The sequence below is a fragment of the Carassius carassius genome, chromosome 14 (genome assembly GCF_963082965.1).
Source record: "Carassius carassius chromosome 14, fCarCar2.1, whole genome shotgun sequence".
NCBI lineage: Eukaryota > Metazoa > Chordata > Actinopteri > Cypriniformes > Cyprinidae > Carassius > Carassius carassius.
Genome location: NC_081768.1, coordinates 20189418 through 20200199, shown reverse-complemented (window position 1 = coordinate 20200199; position 10782 = coordinate 20189418). Strand labels below are relative to the sequence as shown.

Sequence of the window (10782 nt, the reverse complement as noted above, 5' to 3'; positions counted from 1 at the left end):
AAAAACAGACTTTGTATCGCCTTTTTAAATGGTCTAAAATTAATAAAATGTAAATGTTAATGTGAAGCGTGTGTGGGTTATTTGTATTTGTACTTTGAAATGTTTTAAAATATTGTCCCCCAAAAAAAGTAAACTGTAAGATTATACTCAATGCTCATCTACTGTATGTGGATGAAACGAGACCTTTTCCATTCAGTAATAAAAACATATTTTTTATTTAGCTTTATTCGCTCAACATGTATTCAATCGCACAGTTTTGAAAACAAAAGCAAATAAACTTATTTAAACAATCTCTAACACAAATGTAATTTCTAGTAATTTTTTAGTGGTTGTACATAAGATATATTAAAGAGACATCTGTTTAAAACTATTTACATTGGTAACAAATGAATATCTTCTGGTATTGTTTTAGTCCATGACACTTGGTGCTGATGTAAGAGAGGTCTCCAGCTGAAGAACTCAGCCAGAGAGATTTTTCCTAGCTGTCTGAACATCAGTTCAGCTCATTAGCAAGGTCATCCAGTGCATCGTTGAAACCTGATCAAACACAGAATATGAATTATGATATTGTGCATGGTGGAATTACACTATTGCTAGACCTGTCAGGTTTTGACGTCGTCTGTGTGTGTGTGTGTGTGTGTATTTGTTTATTACTCACTGCCGTCTTCACCACTGTTGTCTGCTCCAGCACCAAAGTCTCCTCCGCCGCTGCTCTCCCCTGGTCCTTCTGCTTTAAGGAGGCCCCCAAAAAATCCTCCTGACTTTTCCTTTGGTTTCTTTTCCTTCTCCTCACTACTTGGGAAAAGACCTCCCATGCCACCGGTCTTATCAGTTTCCTGTTTCTTTCCAGTAAGTGTTTCCTTCACTTTTCTTTTAGCTGCAGAAGCTAGGGTGAAATTTGAACAGCAACATTACAGAAAGGTAACACACATGGCTGTCTACTTTCAAATGCTACAGTTCCTCTTTCCCATCAGATTTGACTCGAAATTAAGTTTCTTAGATGTCTAAAAATAAAAAGACTAGCTTTATTGGCACTGAAGGCCCATTCTAACGCCATTCCTTATAAGGAGTGGCGTGACTACTGGACTGACTGCATTTTTTTATTTTTTTATTTAATCTAGCTCTTTCTTAGAGAACAAACAGCAGCTGGACTAAAACAAGTACGAACTTAAAAGCAATTTGAAAGGGATGGAAACAACTTGGCCAGTCCAGATTTTGTGTAATAATTGATCTAAATTAAATGTTAATCATTTGATTCAGTTAAATGAGTCATGATATCATTACATTATGATGTTAACTATTATATATTTAGTTAAGTTTCTGAAAATAAAAAGATTAGAAATAATTTTTTTATTTTATTTATTATTTTAAATTAAGTTGCTGTCTTCAAGCTTTATATATATATATGATTTATTATAATACTTTATATCTGACTGGCTAAATGAGGACACAGAGTGTCATAAAAAGTCTAAAAACCTTGTACACAACAATTGCTTTTGAAGTTTCTTTAAAGCTTCTCGCACATTAGAGACTCACCTGCTTTGTCCACAGCCTGGTCGACAAATGACTCTGCCGCTTTATTACCCAAAACTCCTTTAAAGAAAGACATGTTTGTAGAGTCCTCAGTTGCAGATGTTTGCAAGATAGTGTGTATGTGTCAGTGTTTTGAGACGGAGGATTCATGCGGTTTTATTAGGCTTGTGCTCAATCGAAGTACGTCAGAGATGTGTGTGTGTGTCTATTGGCTGCTTCAGCTTGGGTGGAGTAGAAAGATGTCAACAGAGAGAACAGCAAGCTAGACTGGTTTACCTGCTTGCCTTTATCATCATCTTTCAGGGTTTTTACATAACTCATCATGTGTTCAATAAGGGCATATAGTTATTTTATTTTATTGTTTAGGTTAAGTTGAAATTGGGTTGAGATTGAGTTTGGGTTAATAGTCCTTTCGATTATTGTAGTCATTTTGATTCATGTCCTATTTTATTTATTTTTATTATTATTATTATTATTATTTAGGGGAAGTTGATCCTTGTCCTAACTCTAAGGACATTTCAGGGTTACAGGGTTGATAGTCCTTTTGATTGTTGTCCTTTGATTATTTTATTTTATCGTTTAGTTTTGCTCAGGAGAAGTCAAGGGTTTCAGGGATATGCAGGGTTTTGATTCTTGTTCTAATTTTTTTTTTTTTTTTTTGTGATCAAATGTTTATTGAAGTTGTTCTAATTTTTTTATGGACATTTTTAACTTCAGTTGCTTTGTTTATGTTTTGGTGTAGATGACTTTCCTCTGAGCAAGAGGAAAATGATGGGCTGATAGACTTCTCTGCCTCCTCCCATTGCTGGAATGTGGACAAAGCTGAACTGACTGTCAAACACGAATTTCACCGACTGATTTCAAACACGAATTTCACCGACCATGAAAACTTCATAAACGTTGACATTCTGCCAGAGGCTTAGTGCTTTTCGGTGGTACTGTAATGTCCAATTGGGATTTCAGGTCTTTGTTGATGAGGTGCATATTTAATGGGATGTGCTGGTGTCCCGGGAACAGGGGTGGGGGGGGAGGGGGAGCAGGAGGGGTGTTCTGATCTCAAGGGTGTGTGTCTTGATGCTTTCATAGTTTCACTGAATATGCAAAGGGAGTGCTTGCCCTGCCTCTTTCGTATGGGATGTACACTGTCATTGACGTAAACACAATTTAGTACACAAATACTTTCCAATGTTACTTACTTGCTACTTTATACTTCAAACTTGGGAAGTCTTGGCCTAATGGTTAGAGAGTCGGACTCGCAATCGAAGGGTTGTGAGTTCGAGTCTCCGGCTGGCTGGAATTGTGGGTGGGGGAGTACATGTACAGTGTTCTCTCCACCCTCAATACCACGACTTAGGTACCCTTGAGCAAGGCATCGAACCCCCAACTGCTCCCCGGGCGCCGCAGCATAAATGGCTGCCCACTGCTCCGGGTGTGTGTTCATAGTGTGTGTGTGTGCACTTCGGATGGGTTAAATGCAGAGCACGAATTCTGAGTATGGGTCACCATTGGCTGAATGTCACGTCACTTTCACTTTCAAATATTATGCAAATGGATCTTGTTAGCCTTCTTGGCCACATTCTGTTCTAAAAATAAGGATGAAAAATGAGAACAGATTTATTTTTCACAAAACTGATTTTATTATAGATGGTATATTTATAAAAACAAATAGCTGTTTTTAGACTTGAAGGGGAACAATTAGTCGAGTACATTAGGATCAGTTAAAGTGTAGTCATGAGGCAGCATGCAAACAAATCATGTAACCAAGCAACTGCTCTGACATCATTAGATTTTGTGAGTTGTCTATTATGGCTCCTATAGCAAACTACATATAAGAGCATTACTAAAGCCCCATCACTATATAACCGCACTTTAAGATAATACTCAATCTGATTTACCCAGGCATCTGCATGCTTTACACACATCAATCAATCTGTGATTCTGTCTTTTTCTGCTCCTTCAAAAACTGTTTCGGATACTACACTGACTGTGTGTTTGGACTGGAATGTTTTTAACCCTTTCTCGCACTGATTGTTTGAGACATCATCTAGTTGACCTCACTGTGTTGGGTGGAGGAAAACTGGTTTTAGGGCAGGTAAGAAAGACAGACAATGCCTATATAAAAATGTCTAAAACACAAGCACATGCATGTAATATAAGCACAAATTTGTTGACACGCACTGCATAGTATATGTGAATACTGCATAGCTAAATAACTGTTGTTACTTGAGCTTGTTTCTTGTGAATAGGATAGGTTTACGTGAAGAGGTAAACTGAAGTAAGAAGATGTTGTTTGTGAGGACAAAGCAAGAGAGAGAGGTGGGTGTCTTTGATTTTTGTGTTTAACTGGATACTATTTAGTGTCCATCTGAGGTTTAGTATGATAATATTCAGCCATGGTCCACAGCAGCTAATACTCTCTCTTCTTAAGCAAGAAGCAGAGCATCACAGGGGGGTTCAGTGTGACATCACCCTGAAACAAAACAGAAGGACGGTTATGTTGGTTCGGTGCACATTGTGCAGATGTAAGATACAATTTTTGAAACAACTGGCAAACTTGCTACACATGAAACACTGACATAGTTTTTTTTCTGTTTTGAAGCACATGTGGTGTGTTGTAAAGGGCAGTAGACATAAACCCTGTCTGGTAAGACCATAAACCAAATGAATTACTGAATGTCACAGGACACTGAGATCTTACTCTCAAATGACTGCCCTGAATAAGTTCAGTCAAAAGTAATTAAATAATTATTGAATTTTCCACAGTGTTTAAAGAAAGTCGCCAATAAATGATTTGATTTAAAAAGCTGTGCATTTTCAGTAATAATCACATGTACTCAGTCAGGCATCTCTTACTAGCACTTAATCTGCATAAATTTACTTGAGGAGAAAATTGTGAACTACTTTCAGAGAATATAAGCCTACTATAACTTAAATTTTGTTACCCGACGTTAAGTCCATTCCTCGAAAACAAGTGTCATTTTACACTACTTTGCAATTTTATTGTTTTTCGAAGTTATTTTTTAAAGGTTTTGGTATTTTTGCTGTAAATCCCATCTCAAGAAAAGCTCACCATCTCTACTGTCCAGCGTCTGCAGGCTGCTCTACAGCTCCCTCCTGCTTCGGCATCTCTCCCTGGAGGCAGAAACACATCACATCTCAGAAATGGACGGTTCTTTATCACGCTCTTGCCATGTTTTAACCTCTTCAGGTATTAGCACAAAGGTAATTTGTTGGTATTTGTTGTTATTGCTCTCTGGAGGATTTCAGACTCATGCTCATCAGTTATTTTGTTGGTGCACATCGAATGATAATGGCCGCGTGGTTATGGCTTGTTTCTTCATGAGATTTTAAATGAATAAAAACTATTTTGGAATGAAAAATTGAATGAAAGGAACTCTTAAAAATGCAGAGCAATATTTAGAAAGCAGAAATGAGTTATTTATGAAGAACATCACTCTTGCTGAGCAGTGAGTCAAGTGCAGAGAAGACATCTTAACTGCAGGGCTTAGCTGCTCCGACCTAAACTGAATGTATGAAAATGTGGAAATAGAAATTGATAATCTGATGTATTCAAATGTAGAGATTTTAGTCTGTAATGGCTTTGAGGTAAATGTGATCTTTCAGCATCCTTTTATTGCATGCATGAATTATTGAGTTTCTAAAGGCACCTCAGTGTTCTCCAACTCATCCTGTCCATGATTGGTTAAGAAAGAAGAGCATGGGCATCATATAAAATATACCAACTTTATATTGACTGATCAGTGCATTAAGCAGTTTACAGTGTATTAAGCAATTTGCGGTTGTACTGAAATAAATGACCAAATAATAATACTGTGCACATAGAAGCACCAATGCAACTGACTTCAATGTTTTGAATTAAACAATAAAAATATTTTTCCAGTTAATTGTCCTCATGCAAAATGAATCCTTACCGGTTTGACAATGCCAGTGGATGAAACCACACTCTCCAGCCCCTCCACTGCCTTTTCTGACACCTGATTGGCTCCAGCCACTGCGGCGTCGCTCGCAAGATTGGCCTGCTCAGTCGTTTTCTGGGCAACTAGGACAGATGAAAATGTGTCCTTATATTTTGATTTGAGACTTTCCATAGATTACGGTATTTATGAAAATGACATATTGAGTGTTGTTTAGTGAAGACTTTTATTTACCTGTGTTTACACTTGTCACAACACCTTCCTTTGTCTTAGTGCCTGTCAGAAAATTAAAAAGAGAAGTTTGTGAAGTAATGTAGCTCAAATAATAATTCACCCAAAATGGAAAAAAAAATGTCAACGTTTAATGTCATTCCAAACTTGTATGACTTTTACTGTGAAACATGCAGTGAAAGACTTTGGGGTCCAAATCAACATTTACAAGAAATACTGGCATTTCTTCAAACATATTTTATTTTATTTTTCTACCGAAGGAAGCAATTCATATAGATTTGGATTGAACAAACTACGTTAATAATGGAAGAGCCTTAGGTGATCTGTCCCTTTAAGACCTCAGACATACATTCCACTGTGAACAACTGCTTTTTCCACAAACTTGTACGTCATTTGGTCTTATTTTTAGACAGATCCTTGATTGATGCTTTCAGCGCTGGCTCCTGTTCTGTTCTGGGATCCATACACTCAGTCTCCTCTGGCAGCGCAGCTGAAGCTTTCTCCAGTACCCAAGAGACTCTATAAAATCATGGCAAGTAAAAATGCTTCTGATCCTCAGTCAGTGTGTACTGGCTGTTGATTGGCATCATTAAATGCCATTAAGCATTACAGATCGAGAAACGTCCTTTCTATTGAGATGCTTCGTGCATGTTAACAGTGGAAAAACCCACTTCGGCCCCTGCCATCTGTAGTTCTGAATATGCATTGCACGAATGGCCCATAGAACAAGCATAAGCTCTGTTTCTTTCCCAGAACCTTTGAGCCTACAGTAATGTGTCTGTGAAAGTCGCTCCTCCTTCCCAACATGTGCACGCACAGCACAACAAATACAGCCCTCAAGAGAGATGCGACATTGTCCTTGTTGTTCTGGACAAAGAGCTGATTTACTATTAAGACATGCACATTCTTCAGGACTCGGCCTCTGCTTGCAACACAAACACAAGCCTGAAATCTTATATTATTAATGTTTTAATCGATAGATACTGAGAAAATTGCCGCCATCCTACCACTGCTGCAATATGATGTCACTTCCACAGCATCTCAGATTACGTGACAAAGCAAAAAACGTCTCTGCTGCTGCTGTTTGCTGCTACGATTAAGAGGAGACCTCGATAAACCCCAAATATTATTAAGATATTATTTTTTTATTTGTGTAACGCAATTAAGACGACACAGCACTTTTTCAGATAATAATGCTAATATATTATGCTGATAATGCAAAGCAGGATCTATATTTAAAAGTTATACTCATACAGGGCACAAATTAATGTATTGTATCATCATTTGTATGCTATATATTATTCTGAATGACATCACCTGTTTCTCTAGTCCAGTCCCAGTGCTTTAATTTCTGATCCATATGAGACGTAATGGAATTAATTCTTCAAAATAATCAAGCTGGACAGACAGTTATATAATGTAACAGAAATGAAAGTGACCAGTTTATGTGAGCTCAGCTAGCTACGTATTTTAATTTTAGTTATATTTTTGCTTCTTATGCAATGACATAATCATATGAGTTAAAACGAATATGTACAGTATTTCACTTGTTTCTATGTAGTTTGACTTGTCACTCTTTTGCTATATTGACAGCAGCACTCGGCGTCATGAGCTTCACGTTTGTTAAAACCAGCATGATTTGAGATGATGCAAAGAGCATCTTAAACTTCATTGGAAGCTCATCTGTCTATCTGTGTACAAAGAGCCACATGATTATAAAATAAATCTACTTATAGCAGGGCAGAATCTCAATTTCTTTTATTCATGCAACATTATACTGTTAGCTAAAACTAAAACAGTAATAAAAAAAAGTCATCACTTACAATTACATTGCATTTACATTTAGTCATTTAGCAGATGCTTTTATCGAAAGCGACTTACAAATGATGACAATGGAAGCAATCAAAATCAACAAAAGAGCAATGATACACAACTGTAGTCTGAGTTAACTTAACATAGTATATGTAGCAGGGTTTTTTACTTCTTCTTTTTTTTTTATATGTGACCCTGTATCACAAAACCAGTCTTAAGGCGCTAGGGTATATTTTTAGCAATAGCTAAAAAAACATTGTATGGATCAAAATTATCGATTTTTCATTTATGCCAAAAATCATTAGGATATTAAGTAAATCCATGTTCCATTATAAATTTCCTACTGTAAAAATATCAAAAGGTAATTTTCATTAGTAATATGCATTGCTAAGAATTAATGTGGACAACTTTAATAGCGATTTTCTCAGTATTTTTATTTTTTTTTAACTCTCAGATTACAGATCTTCAAATAGTTGTATCTCGGCCAAATATTGTCAGATCCTTACAAACCATACATCAATGGAAAGCTTATTTATTCAGATGTATAAATCTCAATTTTGAAAAATGTACACTTAAGACTGGTTTTGTGGTCCAGGGTCAAATATTATAAATAAAAAGAAACCAGATAGAATAAAAAAAGAATAGTGTTAGAGGCCTTTTTTGGCTTTTGTTAATTGTGTAATAAATAAAAAGGGGGAAAAATAGAATACAAAGATTATAAAAGCTAATGTTCGTTTTTTTTTTTTTTTTAAGAAAACAAACAGTAAATGGATAGAGTGCAAGTCTAAAAGGGACAATTTTTAAGAATATAATTAGAATAGAGAGTGCTAGAGTTAGAGGGTCAAATAAAGATCGATTAAATAATAATTGTTTATTACTTGAAATAAAATAAACATTAACGAAAATTACAAAATAAAATAAAAAAATGAATAAATAAAATTATATACATATATGTATATATATGTATATATATATATATATATATATATATATATATAAAAATATGTGTGTGTGTATATATATATATAAATATATGTGTGTGTGTATATATATATATATATAGAAACCATATATTATTAAACTATATATCAAAATCTGCAATAGTGTGTAGATGATCCTAAGGCAACACTGCCACTAAATAAAACACAATGAAATTAAATCTAAAAGCTATGTATAAAATCTAAAAACCATACAGTACATTCACTAACAATAAAATCAAATATAAATGATACTAAAATAAAACTGCCATAAAGTAAGATAAAGATAGGTTTGAGAATCAATCTATATGAGTTATCTGTACTGTATATAACCGATGTCTGTGTGTTTACAGTATTTGAGTCTCGGGTGGCAAGAGAGGTGTGTATGCATTGGCAATTTGTCACAGTTCAGTGCAAAGTGACCTCGCTTTTCTTTGAGAGGCTTGAGATTCCTCTGATTAAAGTATTTTGTCTGTGTGGTGCAGAGGAAAGCAACACACACACACACACACACACACACACACACTCCGTCCTGGCTTATAAACACTTTAAACCTTTTCCTCCTCTCCAACGTACTGTAAGTCAAAGCTCCTTGTAATAGCAAGCACATTGTTCTTTCACTTCTCTGATGTGGAGGACAGGTTACACTCTTTAAAAACTGAATGCATACAGTGACAGTGCTGCTGTGACTGGTGTGTGTGTGTACACACTGAGAGCCATTACAATCATCAGAGATTGTGTGCAGACCCGGACAGACCCTGGTCTCTGTGGACCGGGATGTGAAGTGGACCGGAAGGGAATGGGATTCCAGTACAGTGTGCTCCTGGCATAGTAGCACAACTAGTACAATATACATAATACTTGTGCCTAAAGTCATGTACAACATGCAGTGGTTAACAGTAACACCTTAATGTATTGTAAAATGTTACTCATATAGCATTCAAGCATAATTAGCCCTAAAACATGACAGTTACTTACAATGTAAAAACAATAAGATGTTCAGCATATTTAAGCATACTTATGTAATCAGACTTCAATATCATCAGCATCATCATCATCAAGATATAGTTTACAAATTATTTTAACACACAATATAAATGGAGGTCAATTAGGATCTTCTCTTCGTAGTGTATCTGCCACTCACAGCTCATCGATTGACTGCATCCTGAAGTTATGAAAACACAAAGTGCTTCCTTTCTTCTTCTTCTTGTCCTGTCTTTCTTTATCTCTGTCTATCTCCCTCCTCATTCTCCACCCATTCCTGACAGCAGAAGTGTGTAGAAGGCTACTGCTCAGCAGTAAACAACCACGTACTAGTAACCATGTTAAGTTGTCTAACAGCTGCAAATATAGGCAAATGAATTTGTGATCTAACAGGAGAATACAGGCAGGTGGATAGTGCTGGTTTGTCTGTTGTCCACGTGCAGTGACGAAACACAACAGTCCCGTTATAATGGGCTCATGTCTCACATTGATCTTAACTGCCCTGGTTTTCATTTTCAGGGCTGAAATACAGGACAGTTGTTTAAAACTGAAAGTGATATTTAGTTTTTCACATCATAAACTGTAAACCAAAACTGTAATGATAACTTGATGATAAATTCCTGACTTGGTTCTTTCTTGAATATATTTGGTTAAGATCTGTATACATTAATTAATGTAAGTTTATTTATTAAAATGATTTTTTTATTAGATTATTTTATTATAATATAGATTTAAATGATGTCAGTAAAATTCCTTTAAATATTTTTTTGTAAATGTTCAGTTGGTTTGTAAATGGAATTGTTTTTAAATAAGAAAATTTCATGCAAAATCATGCCATTTTAAATAGCTTTATAAATCCGCTACACTTTACAGAATAGTACTATTTTTAGATGGTACAAAAAGCACTTTAATTCTCTCACTTTTCTCCTCTCAGTTGAATTTGTACATACCTACGTACATGACCCCCTCTTTGGTTTTGGCAGCTGCCTCCTCCACCCCGGCCTTGGTTTTCTCTGCGGCGGCCACCACTCCCTCCTTCGCCATGGAGAATCCCTTCTTCAGCGCATCCATCCTGGACCTCAGAGCTGTATGTCCTTTAACTGGAAGTGGCTCTCGTCTTATAACCGGTGGATGGAGCTGTGTGTGCTCTGACTGTCAGAGGGTTAAGTGTGTTTGCCAGAGTGTGTGTGCAGCTCCTCTTAGAGTGGGATGGGCACTCAGTGCTCAGACAGATTGGGACACCCTTAACAAGAGGAGTAGTCAAGCGGATGGAGAGAAGAAGGCACGAAGAGAGAGAGAGAGAGAGAGAG

The 10782-nt window shown here is 36.2% G+C and overlaps 2 protein-coding genes across 2 annotated transcripts; both read right to left on the bottom strand.

The window, feature by feature from the left end:
• Positions 1–213: 213 nt before the first annotated feature.
• On the bottom strand, positions 214–1695 carry zgc:193505 (uncharacterized protein LOC559113 homolog). The gene is made up of 3 exons (XM_059566554.1): positions 1537–1695; positions 659–886; positions 214–537 (listed from the first exon to the last, which is right to left on the bottom strand). The coding sequence occupies exons 1-3, from the start codon at positions 1607–1609 to the stop codon at positions 494–496; spliced, it is 345 nt and encodes a 114-aa protein (XP_059422537.1). The 5' UTR covers positions 1610–1695; the 3' UTR covers positions 214–493.
• A 1451-nt stretch (positions 1696–3146) lies between these two features.
• sncga (synuclein, gamma a) lies at positions 3147–10664 on the bottom strand. Its single transcript, XM_059566525.1, has 5 exons — positions 10423–10664; positions 5703–5744; positions 5466–5593; positions 4604–4665; positions 3147–4003 (listed from the first exon to the last, which is right to left on the bottom strand). The coding sequence occupies exons 1-4, from the start codon at positions 10541–10543 to the stop codon at positions 4609–4611; spliced, it is 348 nt and encodes a 115-aa protein (XP_059422508.1). The 5' UTR covers positions 10544–10664; the 3' UTR covers positions 3147–4003; positions 4604–4608.
• Between the last annotated feature and the right edge of the window lie 118 nt (positions 10665–10782).

Coding starts and splice junctions, on each gene's coding strand:
- sncga (XM_059566525.1), bottom strand. CDS start 10,543: ATGGATGCGCTGAAGAAGGGATTCTCCATGGCGAAGGAGGGAGTGGTG. Junction 5,745..10,422: donor AGAGGGGGTCATGTACGTAG/GTATGTACAAAT, acceptor ATTTTCTGACAG/GCACTAAGACAAAGGAAGGT. Junction 4,666..5,465: donor CCACTGGCATTGTCAAACCG/GTAAGGATTCAT, acceptor TTCTGCCTCCAG/GGAGAGATGCCGAAGCAGGA.
- zgc:193505 (XM_059566554.1), bottom strand. CDS start 1,609: ATGTCTTTCTTTAAAGGAGTTTTGGGTAATAAAGCGGCAGAGTCATTT. Junction 887..1,536: donor CCAGGCTGTGGACAAAGCAG/GTGAGTCTCTAA, acceptor ATTTCACCCTAG/CTTCTGCAGCTAAAAGAAAA. Junction 538..658: donor CAACAGTGGTGAAGACGGCA/GTGAGTAATAAA, acceptor GTGTTTGATCAG/GTTTCAACGATGCACTGGAT.